General features: G+C 40.2%; 1 protein-coding gene across 2 annotated transcripts in view; it reads right to left on the bottom strand.

The window, feature by feature from the left end:
• dpp10 (dipeptidyl-peptidase 10 (non-functional)) overlaps positions 1–19,667 on the bottom strand; it is a 166,659-nt gene that overhangs the window by 93,379 nt on the left and 53,613 nt on the right. Inside the window, exon 1 of one of the 2 annotated variants that reach the window (XM_086090714.1) lies at positions 1,448–1,746. The exons of the other annotated variant lie outside the window; for it this stretch is intronic. Coding sequence (XP_085946840.1) covers positions 1,448–1,504 — 57 coding nt within the window. The 5' untranslated portion in view covers positions 1,505–1,746. Of the gene's footprint in view, positions 1–1,447; positions 1,747–19,667 lie in introns of those variants that run through there. 2 annotated transcript variants of the gene reach the window in all.

The following is a 19,667-nucleotide window of genomic DNA, read 5'->3' as shown; positions in this document are numbered from 1 at the left end:
TCAGTACCACAAGGTGCTGGAGCCTATCCCATCTGACTCCAGCTGAAAGGCAGACCACACTCTCAACTGGTCGCCTGTCAGTTGCAAGGCACATATAGAGACCGGAAACCATTCGCAATCACATTCGCACCATCACTGAATGGAAACTGAACCCAGGTTGCGTGCAACGAAGTTAGTTGAATGTACCACTACATAGGATACCATTTACCAAAAAATAAAAATAAATAATTTGAATTGAAAACAGTATGAAATTTGGGATTTAACTCTCGACTGAGTGGAAAATGAATACATTTGATTTGGACCAACAGGGATTTTCATATATCATCAAATATTTGGAGTTGATGTGGTGTGCCTGTTTGATGAAAGGTGCAACAGACATCTAAAAGCCTCTGAGTAAAAGATTTGCTACATCAACAAGCACCATTAAAGACCCCACTGTAATGGTGATCATACAGCTGCAACACTGAGCAAGTTAACACACAGTGTGTTGTGGTCACTGAGCATTACATATAGTAGTGAGAAAATTCCAATTCCATCTCATTCAGGCAAAAAACATCAAAAGGAACAGGTTTGGATTTCATCTTCTTAAAAAAAAAAAAGGCTAAATTTAATTCAGAGCACCCAGAACATACTTGTCTATCTCTCAGAGGAAACGCTGCTGTGAAAGAGATGTGAGCTGAATCATTTATAAAATTAGGGAACGGTACATTGACCCAGGTTAGGAATGCCTGAAGAGATATTGAGAACATTAGAAAAAGGAAACAAAAAATTAATAGTGAAACAAGCATGGGAATTTGGTGATAAAACAAGTAGACTATGTAATTATTAAGTTGCAAACCCCAGTCCTGACAACAAACCTGATTTCATTCTAATACAACAAGAAAACAACAGTGGAGGATTCCACCTGAGTGGAGGTATCTTAAACCTGAACCCTGTAATGAGAGTCCATTAAGTGTCTTTTGAAGGTGACTTCCAAGCACAACGTACGTTTGGAAACGGGAGTGCATGCTGTGCTTTGCCCGAGCCCCATCCAAAGTGATTTTCCTCGAATGTTCCCTCCCAAGGTGTCGGGGGCAGCTGACAAGAGGCAACGGCTGAATTACAATGCGTCCTGCGCAGTCTCCCCCTTCAGCCGATCACCACAGCGCACGGACCCCCTTGCTTTCTCATTCATGTTCCCCCACTTGCTACAGTTTGACGGCGAGCTCCACGAACAGCCCACGGCGGGGTTTTAAATGCTGAGATGCGTGAGCCTAATTAAATGAGCCTGACCTGTGCTTAAAAATATTGACGTTGGATGGAGATTGAATGTTAAACGGTCAAATTGTGTTTTCGCACATAGCCTGCGCCTGAATAACACGCCTGAGTCAAGCAATATGATACGAGGTCGGGTGGTTGAAGTGCTAAAATGAGATAGATGCGCTCAGAATAAATTCCACTTGCCCACCTCATCCTGCTGCGGTTGATTCTGCCTTTGATTCGGCTGCTCCTTGGTAGCTGTCATGGTAAACTCCTCGGGGTAACTCTCGATTTATCGCTGCAGGGTCCTTGGATTCCGAGCAAAAAAAGGAATGGGCTCGCCTCCTCATCAACTGGATAGTTAGAAGTGCGAATGCTGAGAGGGTGATTTCGTCACCAGCGAATTGTATAAGGCGCTAGAGAGAGCGTCTGTGGAGAAGCCTCCGCCGCCCGCACGCTCACATCAGCCTCGTCTCAGGGAGGAGAGTTTTGCACAAGCCGAATAAAAAAGGACGACGTGAAACACCTCGCTGCCTTTTTGGGGGCGAGAGTAAGTTTACTCAGGGGTGTGTCTGCTTCTTGGGGAAGGTGTAGCGATAGGAAAATTGGCTATGAAATGTGCAATGGCATTAATTCAAACCGTTGTTTAATTAAATTAAATTCCAATTGTTTCCTTGGACTCTTTGTCCAAACTACGGCCCGAGGGCCATTTGCCACCGACTATCCATTTGTCAGCCGCCCGCAGCATATAATAAAAACGACATTTGACACAAGTTTGGAGATGGTCAGAGTGGGAAGGGAGTGTGTCTAAAAATAGGTGCTACAAATATTAATAAAATATTTGATATACTAGAGCTTTCCTAGATATGCAAGGATACAAATAAATTATGTGTGCAATTATTTAGGACTAAAATAATTTATCTTCAAAACACTGTGGTGAATAATACGACGGCGTATTATATATATTTAAAGTGCAGGGGCAATATTCAGAGAAAAAAACTCACAATTTTGCCACTTTATGAAGTCCCAAATTTGTGACTTTATAAAGTGGCAAATTTGCGAGAAAAAATTCGTAAGTTTGTGACTTTATAAAGTGTTCTTTATTAAAGTACTTTATAAAGTGGCAAATTTGCGAGTTTGTAAAGTGGCAGATTTGCTAGAAAAAAACTCGTAGAAGAAAGAAATACACGTAGCGCACCACTCGGATGTTTTTGTCAATACTTCTTATGTTTTCTTTTATTATTGTATTGTTCATTCGGTAATTTTACCGATTCGACATGTCATCATCATTGCTCTCTTTATTTAAAAAAAAATTATTAAAAAAAAAAATAATAATAATTTTTATTTTGTATGTGCATGAGTATGTGCGTGTGTATGTGTGTGTGTGCGTGCGTGTGAGTGTGTACTCATTAGTTTACCTAAAACCTATTAGGAATCCCATACCGTTCACCTAAACCGAATACTGCAGAATCCATCGAGAGTCGTGAGGTTGTCAGGAGACAAAGAAAAGAAGGAAGGAAGGATCAAAGAAAAAAAAGCAAAGTGAAATCCAGCACCGACCAGAAATTACCTACTACCCAACGGGTTACCAACCAGAATATTTTACCAACCCCAGAAACATCTAAATTCCAACAAATTAGGGAGACCTCAAGAGACCAAAGGAAAGACTGAGGAAAGGAAGGAAGGATAGATGAAGCAGATTGAGATCCACAGACATCAGCCTCCACCGATTCAACGATCAGAGGAAGAAGCAGATTGTGTTTGAATTTCGATAGATGCTGGTGTGGTGGATCTGGCATGCATGAAAACCTCCACCAAAGAGGAGAGCCGTCGACCCCGGCCCGGACAGAGCAAACACAAACCCCGCAGGGGCCACCGGCCGGAGAGCAAACCCAGGAACCAGGAGCGCCCCCCCCACTCCAACAGGCCCGCCAGGCACCCCACCGGCCCACAGCCCCCGCTCGCCCCACGAACCTTCCCGCCCCAAACAAATGTGCAAAGTGTTTTGTCAATAAGTTCAATTAATATTTATTCAAATTAAATGTGCAAATCAACATCTAACAAATTATTTTTTAATATGTGCAGTGTGCAAAGTATTTTGTAAACACATAAACCAGAATGAAGGTTGTCAGAATATATTCAACGTGAAAAAAGTTCAGTAATTCTTCTATAGAGAAATATCAAACCAGCATAGGTGAGTGCGTCAATGAATTCTGAGTGTCTGTCATTCAGCAATCAACAGACACAATACATCCCCCTTTTAGGACCCCTTAGCTGTCTAAAAATGTGCCTTGTGTAAAATAAGAGACATGGGCACTAAACTAATGCTTGCATAAATATAGCAACAACAAGCAATTTTCAACACGAGGAAAACATTATCGCCATGGTCTGTAATCAGAGATCTACAACACGGTAGTACTGGGACAGAGTCAGAAAAGTGACGACTTGGAGAATACTTGTTTACTGCAGGAGAAAAAGAGTGCCTGGGCGCAGTCCCAGAAAAGAAGTAGAAGCTTCAGCGTAGTGGGCACCAGTCAGTGTTTTCGTTATTCGGCAGCGAAACAGGCATCCGACATTGATGACACTTCTGGCAATGTTTAGCCCGTCAATTTTTCAAAGTTTACCGTTATTCGTTAATCGTCAACAAATCGGGCATCCGCCACTGATGGATTGATGGACTCCCTTTGCGAACAAGCATAATGAAAAAATAACTATCAAATGCATTTCAACTTCTTAAAATTGCACTTTTTGTTTCAGTACACAGTATTCTTTTTTTTCTTTTTTTTAACGTTCTGAGAAATCCGAGAAATCCCCCGTTAGCCCACAACCCTCGCATCTCGCTTGTATAGCTTCCATCTTGTCCTGCCTGCTGCTTCTTATCCGCAGTAGTCAGTGTGGTCAGAATGTGCTACAGCAACCCCAGATTCTGGCGCTCTGAATAACCCAATGGCACATTCTAACATCGCTTTGAATTTCAGAACAGTCCAAGTGTAGCACAGCACCCTTAGTATCAATACTTTATGAGTGTAGTCAATACACAATTGCGAGTATCAATATTTATCGATACCAGGAAATGAATACACCCATTACTAATGCTTACTAATGAAGCAAATATTGTTTATGTTGGTACAAATAATTAAATGTTTCAAAATAATACATTTGAGAGCTTTTACTGCAATATTGTGATACTGTGATACAGTTTATCATAACATGTCTGATATGCCTAGTTGTGAGTTTAAGCACATTTCAGTTGTGTGTGTGTGTGAGTTGGAAAAAAATCTCAGTAGTGCATTTGAGCACTTTTCAATAGTGTAGATGATCTGGGATGGGGGGCTCAGTATATATGCGTATTTCACTAGTAAGTGTGAGATGTAATGATGAATGAAATTGCTAACTGTTCCTCATACCCACCACATACCAACACCCGCGACTCTAATGACGAGCGCCATGAAAAATAAAAAATAAAGCAAAAAAACAAAAAACAAATGATGGATGAAAAAACAAACGATCATATAAAATCCAGCTGGATATATGCATCACTTACAGTGAGTAGGGGGCCCCATCTTTTTCAGCCCGAGTCCCAAATTAGAAATATGCCCACGTCCCATACCCATAAATATACGATATTTTGCCCTTAATATAGATACAAACATAAACTAATCATTGTGAATTTACACATCAAGTTATTAATCACTCAAATGAATCAGCTGCCTGTTGCAACGGAAACCTCGGTTATGCCAGACAATCAATGCAAAAGCTTACGAAATTTTACACTGACGAGTCTGTCATTGATTTAATATAAAATGAACCAATGTTTTGGAAAAAGCTATTTTAGAGGTTGTACCTAGACAGTGAAAAAAAAGATGTGTTATTGTCGACACAGAACAGCATTATTTATTTATTTATTTATTCATTTTACATCTAGTTAACCTAATACTTTCAGTTTTGCATTCTCCATTCACTGTATTTTACAACCTGTGTTCAGTTGTATGTAATCATGTTGTTTTGTCACTGGCTTGCTTGACCTTAAGCAAGGAGATAAATGGATCAATAAGTACAGATTCAGCTCTCTCTATGCCTGGCTGTGGGGTGTTAAATAAGCCCGGGATACAAATGCAGCAGCGCTTACCAATGAATTGTCATCTTTGATCTCAACACTATATCAAGCCCAGCATGGGCAAATGGAAAAATAATGTGTTCTGTCATCAGGGCTCAGTTTCATGAGGATAGACAGTGAAGGTTATTTTGCGTTTTTTTAAACATTATACGCTGAATTGCTTGAATATGCACATTAACTCGTATTGCCTTTACTGGAGGTTCTAAACCTCTGGGAATAAACATATGCAAATTGGTTTGGTATGTAGCAAATATGGATTAAGTTACAGAATAAATCATAAAATTGATCTGAATGCAATCTGAACAACTGCCATGTGACGTTTCAATTATTAAGCATGAGATTAGGTGGGACTCTAAATTGTTTTGTTTTTTTCTTAGGACTTCTCAGCTCCCATTCAGAATGTTAAGCAAATGGTACCTTGCTCTCAGTACTATATATAATAAAACACGTAGACTGACTAATAATGAAGGCCAGTTGACAAAAGAGATAAATATGTTTAATGAATCCTGGCAAATGTTGCATTCAGACATCCCATCCTTCCTCAGAGGTTCAAATCTTGATTAGATTGTTTTGAACACGCGCAGTGACCATGTTTTCGCTTGTGAGCGTAGAGCACTACCAGTGAGCTAAAACTAGGCTGCCGACACCTCTTAGGACTTTATTTGAACACTCAGGAAGTAAGGTAAAAAAAAAAAAGCTGACCTACATTTCAGGTACTTTTTTAATACCGGTATATAACAATAAAAACATGCACACATATCCCCCATTTATTTTTTAATCTTACACCACTTTCAATCGACTTGGGAGCAGTCTGCGGTCTACCAGTGGCGGTAACAAGACCCACCCACTTGACCCACAATGAAAGCATTTTCATGAATTGATTTTTTTTTTTTTTACGGATGCCCGGACAGAATGTAAAGAGGACATTTGGTCACCCTAATCACTACAGCATGCAGTTTGCTAAAAAACTATGCTAATATATATATATATATATATTTAAAAAAAAAAAACTTTCATGAAGTCTTATATGATTTGTGAAATTTGAGCTGCAGTGACTCTGTTGTGCAAACTGATGTGCGCTGCTGGTCCGCAAGCCCGCTGACTCTCTAGTGGGAGTTACTTTGAAACACTTCAAATTGATTCAAATGAGCTACTTGAGTACTCATATGAATGAAGACTTGCATTCGCAATGTGAGAGCACACCAGCAATTCATTCAAGGACGCCTTATCCAATGTGGCACCTTAGGCCAGATTTTATATGGTGGCCCTCTTCTATGGGTGATATGCTTACAAGAGAAGTTCAATATCATTGATCTTAACATTGTCCTTAACTTACACAATTTAAATGTTAAAATGCAACATTTTCGTGATTTAGCTACTGCATAGTAACTACCAAACAAACCATACAAGTGACTTGCTGTTGCGATACCTAATGGAACAAACCAAAAGTGCTACTTGAAAAGAGCTACTTGGACAATGTAGTGAGCTAGGTCACAACCTATTGTACATTAAATTATGCTTTACTGTCCTAAAGCTATCCACCAGTAAGTTAGCAATGCTAAGCTGCAATTGAAAATAGCTAAGTTAGCCTATATCAAAGTTCTTCTTTTTTTTCATCCATTCATTTCTTGAATCTTCAAATATATTTTAACTATCGATCCAAATCTTTAGGTAAGATACTTTTACTCAAATATAATTAAATTTTCGCTTATATTATACAAGACTGGCTACAGAAAATGATTGTGGTGGCATCCTTATTCTTTGGGACAGTTTCTTCAGCTGGAACTGGGGCCTTAGTCAAGATAGAGGGATTTATGAACAGTTCCATATAGCAGTCAATGTAAGCACAAAAATGTCAGCCTTATTGCTAGGGGTAAATTGGTAGGACAAGAAAAGCCTACCATAAAAGCTGAAGTTTAATTGGGGTACATCAGCGGCACCGACTAAGTGGTGACAGTTGCACGCTCACCTCCATTTAACATGAATGTGACAGCTTATTCTTGAACACCACAATCACACTTGTTTGTTTTTATTTCCCATCTTCTTCCTACATTTAAAGAAATCAAAACTTTCAGGGCTGGGTTCATGCCCTCCTCAAGTGATTGCTGCATTGTTACAGGAGCCAACTGTTATTTCTATGCTCTTCACATCAAGAGCTCACACTCACAAATGCAGTCACTTTCCAACATCTTCAAAGTCTGCTGAAGTTTTCCTGAGCAAATATTCTTTTGGCGAGCAGCTTCATGCAGTGATAAAGCAGAATTCTTGGCACAAATTCAAAGATTAAGCCTAGAGACAAAAAGAGACCGGAATAAGATAATATAATAAAATAAAATAAAGTAACCACACTTCATTAAGTCCACTTGCACAATTGAACCTCTAAAAGCTTACTTTAACAAATATTTCAATGCCCAGCTTTTTCTCTAACAGTGTCAATCAAACCTGAGCATTAACTTCGTTTTGGAGGAATTGGCAATACAACTCTCAATATAACAAATGTGTAAAATAATGTATTTTTATTTCTAGAAATTGTGAAAATGGGTGCATATTTTTTGCTGAAAATTGGTTAATCAAAGCATACGAAGGGGGCATACATACAGTACACCACCAGCAGGGGTGTCAAAAGAGTCGATTACAGGGCACTGCAGAGCGATCATCAACATCAGTGGCTCCTCAATGGCATTTTTTACCACTGAAGGCAGAGTGGGTTTAGTTTCCTCTCAGTGACATTCACTCGCAGTGCATATGTCCAAAGGTGTGCTTAAATAGTGCGTACATACTGTACGTTTGACACCCAAATCTGTGATTCATCAATATGTTTGTAATTGAATTTGTGCAATTCTGCAAACAAACATACAACCTCCTTAAAAAATCTTACCTACAAATATTGATCAGCTTTTGAATCTTTGTTTATATAGCATATGTTATACAATGTGTTTCACATAATTAAAAAATGCAACCTTTAATGGCATTTTACAAACTACACACACACAGGGAGAGGAATTTAGACATTTTATAGTAAAATAAGTACATTAAAAGTAAAGAAAGACAAATATTTTTAATAAAAATTACTAAAAGAACATACAGCGCAATACCAAGATTTTGGAAACAACTTTTAACTTGGATTAAAAGCATTTACACTTGCACCTGATTTATGTCTTGCTGGCATCTTGTTCAATTTATCCAAGAGGCATGATTTATGGAAACTGCAGTCATTCATAACAACAATAATAATGTTAATGATAACATCAATTGTGAATTTGCTAATTAGTTGACTAATGTCCTAAATAACCATGAAAATTACACTTCTCTGCTATGATCTGTGTTTTGTGGTTTTAGTTACAGTAGATTTTAGTTGTCATGTTTTCCTCCAGTCCTTTTGCAGTTGGCGACATTCATTCAGTCCTTGACGGTTCATTGTCCTTGTCACGTCTTGTTGCAGTTTATTTGCTGTCTCCAGTTAAGTCAAGTTTATATCCCAATATATACTTTGAATCTTGCTTTTTGGACTTTGTTGATTTTGTATGCCCGAGTACCTTGTTTGCCTTTTTTTTCCTTGTTAAATTACTTTTTTGAATCCCCACCTGACTCACCGCCTTGCTTCCCAGCGTTTGGGTCCACAGCCATACCAAAACCTTACACTTCTCATCACTTTTGCCACCTTCCGTTCGCTGTCTGTGTATTGGCAGTTGTCATTGAAAGCAAACGGGTGCGTGTAGAAAATTGTTTGGTATACACGTGTCATGAATCCAATGATGATTTTGTGTACACGCTCAACATGTGCGAAAAATGTGAACATTTCTGCGCATGTATTAGTGAATGTGATTGATGTCAAACAGTCTAGCGTGTACACCATTACCCAAAGTCAGTTGGGATAGGCTCCAGTTTTCAGTTTCCTAATGATGATAAGATACATGGAAAAAGTTTGGATGAATAGGATTATAATGTCGAAAGGGAATGTGTATGTGAGAAAAATACTGCTAGCAACCAAGGAGAGTTGTGGAGTGCCAGTCACACAGTGTATATAAGAGAAGAGAGATACAGAGAGAAAGGCAGACAGTGATAGAGGTAGGCAGTGATGTGCTGGAGAGAAAGGAGTAGAATGTAAAGGAAAGAGAGCCCGAGGGAGTAGTTTTGCTGAGGTGTCTTCTGTTGATGAAGTATTTATGACCCTGGGGCAATTTAGTGCAGACATTCAGCAACTCCATGCCACTGGGCAGCTGATGAAAATTTCATGACCAACCTCCGCAGTGTCGAACACCGGGCTGGCATCACACTCACATCACATTAAAACAGCAACTCCTCTCTAGGAACAAGAGTACAATCTTAGACTTAAAGTGATTGATTGGCCAGATAAAACGTATCAAGTTTGAATTAAATTACGTTAACAGTTACAATCTGCATTTTGTAAAACAAACATGACAACAAAGCCCTTTCAAACTTTTCTCAAATGTTTATCTCTACAGACAGGTTAATTTTGTAGTTGTGAGTAGGTCCAGTTGCCTTCATTTCTACAAAGCTATGCACACATAACACACAGTCATACATCCTGATTAGTCACATTTGCTCTTCAGCGAGGTACAACTTGTAAGGATTGTGTATTCATGGGAATGAGCCAATGGCGTAAGTATCAACGGTGCAGAGCGGCACAGGGGCCCATTAAGATGTTAAAACAAAAATGCCTAAAATAGATAAATGTTTTAGTTCAGGCCAGGAAAACTCAAGCTGGCGTCGAGCGTCTCGCTCCCGCCGGAGTCTAGCGGCCCGCTCCCGGCGCGGCCGGGGTCCGTTAGCTTGCCACTGGCTTGCTGGATTACAGAAACAACAACGAACCTCCCGCCGTGTTCCGGCGCTGCTTCTCCCGGTCAAAAGTCTTCCCCGCCACCTGCGCAGCCTGTTTTAGGTACGTTTTTGTCAACAGACAGAGGATTATATGCAATTACTCGGCCCCTGACACCAACGCAAAAGGCTATATAATAACTGGCTCATGTAGGCCCACCGGACCATTCCACAAGGACAAAAAACAAGGAAACAGGTGTTTTTCAGAGAACTATTACACCAAAACTACCAAAGCAGGTATCAAACTCCCGTGACCACGGTTGTGTTATTCTCCCACAGTGCACTGTGCCTACTGTGAGCAGTGCTGGTTGTTTGCAGACAGAAGTGCACCTTTCTACAATGATGCAAGAACGACTCAGTGGATTGGCTATTCTCTCTATTGAGAACAGGAGAGCAAGGTCTTTAGACATGAGGAGCGTCCTAAATTACTTTGCTGAGCGCAAGGCCTGCAAGGTGACCTTCTAATAAATGAGTGCAACTTCAATTATTTGCACCGGGGCCTCTCAGCAAGTTGTTACGCCACTGGAATGAGCAACAGGTAAATGTGTTGCAAGGGCGAGCAAACTCGGTCCTCGAGGGCCAGAGTCATGCAGGTTTTGGATGTTTCCTTTCTCCAACACTTCTGATTCATATGATCAGCTCATCAGTAAGCTCTTCATAAGCCTGATAATGATCATGTTCATTGGAATCAGCTCTGTCTAAAACCTGCAGGACTCCAGACCCCGAGGAGCGGAATTGCCCACCCTTGGTCAATGGAATGGTCCACCCCAAAATGTGGCCAAATGTCCTGCAATAGTGTATTCTCCTGTTGCTATTCACTATTCTTTTGAGCTTCAAGTGCTGTCAGGTGTGTGATTGGCACAAAACTGACAGCACTTATGTACATGGGTGCTTTGTTGACTTTGTGTGTGTGTGTGCTTGTGTGTTTTCCTGGTACACATGATGGCAGCATTATTTGCTGTCAGGTCTGGTTTTCCAAAGTAAGGATTAAGCCATTAAGAAAAATGCAGATTGCTGCACAGATTGCATAACATCTTCCAACGGCATCTGTAACAATAATGGATGCCAGCTCTACATCTACATGTTGCGTTAGCACCGGGCCACATTGTGAAGCCACACTGCAAAAATCAGCTATCTAACCTAGACTTAAACTATTTTATCAAGCTATCAAGTCTCATTGATTTTGTTTTGAGAATTGTATACTATGCAATAGCAGAATTTCTAAGGTTATTAATATTATTTTAAGATTATTTGTCTTTTATTTCTTACTTAGTTTGTAAATCCTAAAATGTGTTAATTTTCATGAATAACCTAAAAGAGTCTCTGCGTCTTTCTGCCAGCAGATGCAGTAAACATGTAGTGGGCAGCCTGTTCGTGATCTAAACCCGCTACATCGTCCTAAACAAAGAAAACCTCAAAGCTGCTCCTTTTTTTGGTGTTCATTTGATACTTTCTTTTTCTTCTCCTCCTGCCTCACTTTTTCACCAATTTTTCCACCTGTTTCTCCACCGCACTTCCTCGTCTCCTCCGAGGCTCCAAGTTTGAACTTCTGGCAAAATAAAATGCAACTGGGATTGCCTTTGGTTTAGAGTTGGTGCATACCAAAATGGAGATTATATTGAGTTTTGTGTATTCCATCCAGCACAAATGAGACCATTTACATTTCACCACTGCATTCCACCCACTTCTTACTTTATATAGCTATTTCCCCCACTTCACGTTTTCCCATTAATTCCCTCTCTGTCCTTATTTAGTCAAGCTTGCAGTAGTATAAAACCGTGTTTGAATTTTTATTTGCTATGTAGAAATATAAATCTTTGCATATACAGAACATCAGCGTGAATTGTGTTGGGGTGTGTGTGTGTGTGTGTGTGTGTGTGCGTGCGTGTGCGTGAAAATGTGCGTGTGTGCATATGTGTGTGTGAGTTTGTGCTCATTAATTCACCTGAAACCTATTAAGAATCCCATACCCTTCACCTAAACCAAATACTTTAGAATCCCACTAGAGTCGTGAAGTTGTCAAGAGACCCGAGGAAGGATCAAAGAAAAGAAAGAAAAGTGAAATCCAGCACCGACCAGACACCACCTACAGGGTTACAAACCAGAATCTTTCACCAACCCCAGAAACATTTCAATTCCAACAAATTAGGGAGACCTCAAGAGACCAAAGGAAAGACTGAAATAAGGAAGGAAGGATAGATGAAACAGAGTGAGATCCACAGACATCAGCTTCCACCGATTCAGCGACTAGAGGAAGAAGCAGATTGTGTTTGAATTTCGGTAGATGCTGGTGTGGTGGATCTGGCATGCATGAAAACCTCCAACAAAGAAGGGAGTAGAGTAAATTTGACCCTATTTCGAATGGGGCCAAATAGACTCAGTTTAGAGTAATATTTACACTTGGAAGAGAGTAAAATAAGGAATTGACAAAAATAAATAAAAGTCACTGAAGGGTTGAGGAACCTTCAGGTTGGGAAATGGCCGCAGTACCACCTGAGCTTTGCCACTTCAACTGTTTGCTTAGCTCCAAGATGTTTTTGGTCTCGGAGTTATGAAGATTCCAGCTGACACGAGCGATATACTTACTACAGTAACACACAGCAGGAGCTCTGTTGCTCAGGGCGTCGATTGGCTGTCTCCAAAGCTGAAGGTCGTGAGTTTGTTCCTCAACCCTTGAGTGACTTTTACTTATTTATTTTTCACTTCTTTATTTTACACTCTTCCAAGTGTAAATATTACTCTAAAACTGAGTCATCAAACAAAAATAAAGTGACTAGTAGTATGGTAATTACAAAACAATGGCACTGCAGATGATGAAGATAATTGTCGCATCATTTCATTAAAAGTGACAAGTAGAGCAGTAATTATGAGGCGATGTCGAATGTGCAATGATGCAGTTGAAGTCCTTGAGCACTTTAAAGTGTCTTGTGGTGTGGAATATTGATCAACAACAGTTCTACAAATATATAGAGAGCTTGAAGCTACAATAATCAATACAGTATGTATTAATGTCATACAGGGCAAAATTGGTAAAAATTTGCAAAGTGCAATTATGAAATAACAGGATAGACACCGTGGTTAGAAACATGCTCAATTGTAAAGCTGTTAAGCCAAACTGCGACGGTACATTACTGGGATGGATCTGGAAGAGGAATGGCGAATCGGTCCCATTCTCAAGATATGAGGAAGAAGAAGAATCATCTTTGTCATGTACATGACACTTGACCTGCATTTGACCCATCGCAGTAGTGGATTGACACAAAAGTGTGCTGGGGGTGGATGGTGTTTAATTGGGGTGCCCACGGTGGCAGGCGATGATCTTAACCATTTGGTCACGGCTGCCACTGGCTCCAGAATCTCATTCTGATTTCTCACTACATTGAGGTTGCCTTCAATGATGGTTTTGGAGTTCGATTTACCTAAATTAAAGGTTAACAATTTGATTCTAACACACACACACACACACACACACACACCCCAACCCCCCCCCCCCCCCCCACACACACACACACACACACAAGAGAGCATGATGATGACATGTTGAATAGGTAAGATTACTGAACAATACTGAGCTCTCTCTCGGTAAAAAAAAGAAGAAGAAAAACTCACACAGGATAAATGCATGCACTTCGGCTGCATTCTATGATATAGTTACATCTAGTGATCACTTATTACACCCTGTACCCTTAATAAGGTAGTCAACACAAAACCATTTTCTTTAGAATAATATGCTCTATTCAGCCCCATTATTCTAAACACACTGTTTTATATTGTGTTTGTGGAATATGATTTGAGCAGTAAAATCAACCCGTTTGTACCTGTTTTCTGAAGTTGAGCTGTGATTGGTACCTGAGCCCTGAGCAACTGTGATGTAATTTTGAGCTGCCATAAGTGGCAAAATGGCTGCCCCCTGAGATGGATACAAATGGATGGATTGTGCTGCTTAACTCATATTACACAAATGCATATTAATCTGAAAGCCGTGTTTAGACTAGTGGGGGCGCATACAACATATTGTAAAGGAAATCTTTGGGTTGGCTTCCCCTTAATTATTTACTCCGGTTTTGCTCCAAGTAATGTTGTTTTTTTCATTCACATGTGAAATACTTTTCAGTAAGAACAGAGTATTAATACCCTCAAGTCCAGTAAATTAAATAACATCCTTAAAATGTTCACAGAAGTCTCAAATTTTACTGACATCCCATTCTATAAATAGTTCTCAAGAAGATGCACCGCTAACTACACGCACAATAATACAGTACATCTAACGACTGAAATCATATTTCCCTGACAGTGTGCTGACTCTCATGGAGATGGAAGATTTTGCAGCTCCAAATGTGTTGTGACGGTCTGCTGTAAATTTCTGGTGCTAATAAAATGATTCACCAGATAAAATAGCGGCTTAAAAAGACCCAGTCAACAAGTGACCGTTGGAGATGACATGAAGACCTTTTGAATCTGACAGAAATTACTTTGGCAAGAAAGGCGCAGGATTTGCAGCTTGACAGATCAAAAGGAAAGAAGCTAGAGGTGGGAACATTTTAATCGGATTGCAGTGCATGCACCTCATAAATCCCCTGACTTATTTTGCATGGTTCATTAAACAACCATTTTGAACCATTTCTGACCTGTTTTCAGTGTGATCTAATGAAACTCTGATTGAGTGACTGTCAAAAATGTAAAAGACAAAGACAATTTTAAGTGGTCTACCTAAAGCATATCACACCACATGTACTGGATTCCAATCATGTTAGTTCTTCTCCTCATGGTCTTGATGGTGATGAGCTCTACACTTAGTAACCATCACACATCACCAACCTCCTGCCTCTCTACACTCCTTTGAGGAAGATGTGCTCATCTGACGTTGTTCGATTCTCCATCCCAAACAGCAAACTCAGCAGTGACGCACAATACAATATTATCAGGCTATATTGCACACAATACCAATAACACGATACAGTGCAATTATCGAAATATTGGAATATAACTATCCAAAATTTAAAAAAAATACCGATAATACTCTGTAATATTGTGTATATGTGACTTATTCAGTGGCCAACAATAGACTTGGTAGAAGTTGCACATCAAGCAAAGAATTTATTATTGCTTACAATACTACACACGGTCAGATATAAAGCATTATGTAGAGGATTTTTTTTCTTTTGTTTTTGCTCTCAGATGGCTCATACTGTGGGTTTTGTGTGTGTGGGTGTGTGTGTGTGTCTTACAGAGTGGTGCGCTAGCAGATTTGCACCTGGGAGCAATTGGTAATCAGTGCCTATTGTTCAAGGTACAATGACACAATTTATTAATGTATTTATTAGTAACATTTGATGTCCTTTTATCAGGTTTTCAAGATAATTTGGGTTGGAAATGTCCAGGAAGCCCTTTTCAAGCTATTTTTGCTGGTCAGCAATGGCTGTGACTTTGAATAGGCCGTTTTCTCATTAAAGGACGACTATGGTCAAGATGGTTCTTTTTTGTTGGTGTTGTTGTTGTTTTTTTTGTTTTTTGTTTTTTACTAATAAGCTCACTACATGTTTTTTTCCCCTTAGGAAAATTTAACTAGAATGCTACTTGCAGTTTTGGCGCAATCTGTAAATCCTTAATTGCCCACATACATTATTTTTCATTGCTAAAGTTGATATGCCCCATGTCTTGGTGTGCACCAAATTCCCTGTGTAGTCGGTGTGGACAAAGGCAAATACTATTCTATAAATTGGCAGTATTTACTCATGTTTTGTACAGGGTGGTCCAGTAAACTTTTAAAAGACATCTAATTCTACATTCACACTCACAGTGGGGGAGGCGTTTCTGGCGGCATGATTGCATTGTAGTCAATGGACTTTGCGCTGCGGAACGCGATTGCATGCCGGGGGGCGCGTTTGGGACGGTTCCGACGAGCATTTGGCTATTTCGCCCATTTCCCAGATTTATCCCCGTGTTTGTAATATTTAGAACGGGTGTGGAGCAATAGACGCTCAGCCTCGTCCGTTGTAATAATATACAACTATGTCTATACAACGCTTTAAAAGATCAGTAGAGGCAACTGCAAGCTGTTGGTTGACGGACTTTAAATCCGCTAAAAGTGTCTGGACACCTAGCATCCTTGCCTTTTTCAAGTGTGCTGAATATGAAATTATTTGCCTACGTAGATAAAAAAAACAAACAAAAAAGATTCCCACAATAACGAGAAAGATTGGTTCAGAATCAGAGTCGTTATTAGCAAAAAAATCATCTATTGCATCTGAAATAAATTTGTGAAATTTGTTATCTGATAAAAGTGATTAATTAAATCGGCAATTTAAAGACAGAGGCGCATGGTCCGAAACCACAATTGGATGGTAAGAAATGTCTGTTACATTTGATATAAATTTGGCATCGACAAAGAAATAATCTATGCGACAAAAAGTTTTGTATACATGAGAATAGAATGAGTATTCCCTACCGCTTGGATTACGGAACCTCCAGGGGTCGATACACTCCAAGACTTGGACCATCTTCTCCTGACTTCAGTTAAAGTGGAGCACTTGCAAACACTGTAAATACCAATAATACAGAACTAAAAATAATATTAATAATAATAATAATAATAATAATAATTCAGGGCAAAAATATTACATGTGTAGTTAAATATTTTTTACATATTTATATATATATTTTTTTTTCTTCTCCAAAATATAAAACTACACAAAATTCACAACCTTCCAGAGAAATTGAGCACCTCCAAGCATTTCCGAATAATACAGAATGAAGAAAAAAGAAGAGAGAGGGGAAAAAAGGTGCCATTAACGAGATTAACACGGTCAGGAATCAATTCAGCACCCATATATCAAAATATAACAGCTGTCCCAACAACTACAACCCAGAACAGAGTTACAAAAACTTGGCAATGGCAACCTGCTCATCAACTCATCGAAGTGTCTTCACAAAACCTGCAGCTTCACTTGGCGACATCAACTCTCTTGTGACAGCTCCTCTTGTAATCCAGAGACGAACTGGATGCAGCAGGCCAAACTCCACGTCAGGGATGCCCTTAAATTGGCGTCTCACCTCGTTGAAAGCCTTGCGTGCCTTAGCCATCCGCGCCATAAGATTAGGAAATATGAAGACAGTTGAATCCTTCATCTTAAACCGCTGCTGAGCACGGGCACGTCGCAGGATTTCAACAGCGTCAGCGAAATGATGCATACGTGCAATAATATGGCGGGGACGTTCACCAAACTTCGGTTTTGGCTGTAGAGATCGATGCGCACGGTTCACGACGGGTTCTTTGTCCAGAGAGAGAGAGCAAATTGTTAAGGAGTGAAGAATCCGGGGCCGCATTAATTGAGTGTTCCTTGGACAGACCCACTATGCGGATGTTTTTGCGGCGAGACCTCGCCTCCAAATCCTCACATTTACTGTCAAGAACATTCAATTGCGACAAAAGTTTTTCCACTGTAGACTTGAGTGAAGCCACGTCATCTGTACATGTAGACAGCGAACCTTCCATGTCAATCGCCATCGCCTTTAGCGCGCCCACCTCTGACTTGATCACTACCATTTTAGCATTTAGCTCCACTTTTCAGCTCGTGTATTTTATCTGGGCCAAATTGCTCAACATTGCCTTTTCCAATTCAGCCTTAAAGACTCCTACCATCTCGTCACGTAGGACAGCAAGCAGTTGTTAAGTTATTAACATTGTTTTTCAGTTTCAATTTATATTTTAGCCGTTTTGGATTTAGTTATAGCAGTATGGCTCAATGAATAGAATTGTATCTGTCTCACTCTCAGAAGAAGGGCAACAAGTTCTTCCACTGCTATCTTGAAGGGAGTCTGGTACCGGTCTCTGTCGGAAGAGGGGAGGCACAGGCTGATTATTGTTTTTCTCTAATCTGATTTATACCCATGGAAACAGAAGGGGGGATTTTCTTGTATTCACTGAGTTGTAAACAAATGTACTGTGGGCTGATGGGAGGAGACTTTTCGTATTCACCCACTTTTCAATAAATAATGATGTGCCGGAGTAGAGAGACACACAATCTGACCAGAACACGATTTGAGTGTCGTCAGTTTTTGTCATCAGAAGCTTCTGTTTTAATGATACCTTTGCAAAGGGACTTCTTCACCAGAATCTCACCATTCAGTTAATTGAACACGCAAAGAGTACAATACTTAATATTGTCTACTCTAACACAGTTCAGCTTTAAAGTCCATAGAAATCACACTCATGGTAGCAGAAGCTGTTGGCGGCGCGTCAGCAGTCGCACTCAGCGGTGGGGTAGTTGTGACACTCTGAGACGTGGTTGAAGCGAGAGTAGCAGGCCTCGTTTACGGGGCAGCCAACCCGGCTCAACTCTTGTGTTCTTTGGCCGCGTAGGCATTATAGCGTAAGTTACAATCCAAATTGACTCTCAAGGCCAAGATGATGTACTGGGAGGTGCGCTAAAGTTTGTGAAGACGCCCAAGCATTAAGTATATGCAGGAGCTCCCGTACACACGTCTCAGTCCATGAGTCGCTAAACCGGAAGTTCCTGAATTGAACTTTTGGCGCCATCACGCCAGCGACAGCCAATCGGTGTCACGATTATCCACGTCTCCAAATACGTCACACAGCAGACAAAACACAGGAAGCGGTTGTGTGCAGAACGTGTAACATAGCAATGGAGGATAGCTTGATCGTCACGGTTTGCAGGCACCTGGAGCTGTACAAAACAGTGAGTGAGCTACGGTGTACCGGAGTCCGGGCCAAAAAGGAGATTGCTTGGAGGACGAAGCGTGGAGGTTGGCTTATCTGGTGAGTTTGTTTGTTTAATTGTTGAAGTGTGAAGCAAGCTCGCAATGCTACAATAAAGTTAGCACCACCAACCGAAGCGGAAATCCCTCCTCTAACTCCGTTGCGGCGTGGAGCCAAAGAAATCCCATTTGAGAAACCCGCGAACAAACGCGCACGAGACTAGTGTTGTGTCGCGATATTTTTGTTTCGGTGTGAACGTGGCATTATTGTGAGTCTGCTTGGAGGAATTTTTTGGGCTGGAAAGTCAACCCTGAATTGCCGCTGAGTGTCGGTTACTGATTTTTATTCAAAATATGCTTCCACGATCTTCACTCTCTCCTTGACAGTATATTGCTTTCGATCTATGAGAGTGATTCGTTGTTGATATTCCTGAAAATGAAAATAAAATCTTTGTTATTTGGAAAATTGTAAGAATTAAGAAAGTGGCAACATTTTATTGGCCCACCCTATGTTGCTGCTGTCAAGTGGAATACTCCCCCTCCAAAATGACAACTTGCTTGCAATTCACAGCAACGATTGACTTTAACAAAACAAACCGAATCAAATGTATATGTCCTCAATATTTTCACTTGTTTAAAAAAACAAACATTCAGACATTAAAAGATTGGTGTTCAGCTGGTTGTGAATGTTTGGTGGTGGTCAGATGGGCCGTAAGCGCACAATGGCAGCCACGCTTCCGTTGGTCTTGGCTGT

Source organism: Leptonotus elevatus, chromosome 12, assembly GCF_054856555.1.
Source record: "Leptonotus elevatus isolate MCC_2025b chromosome 12, RoL_Lele_1.0, whole genome shotgun sequence".
NCBI classification, from domain to species: Eukaryota; Metazoa; Chordata; class Actinopteri; order Syngnathiformes; family Syngnathidae; genus Leptonotus; species Leptonotus elevatus.
The sequence above is the reverse complement of the archived record's forward strand: the minus strand, read 5'-3'. Positions and strand labels throughout refer to the sequence as shown.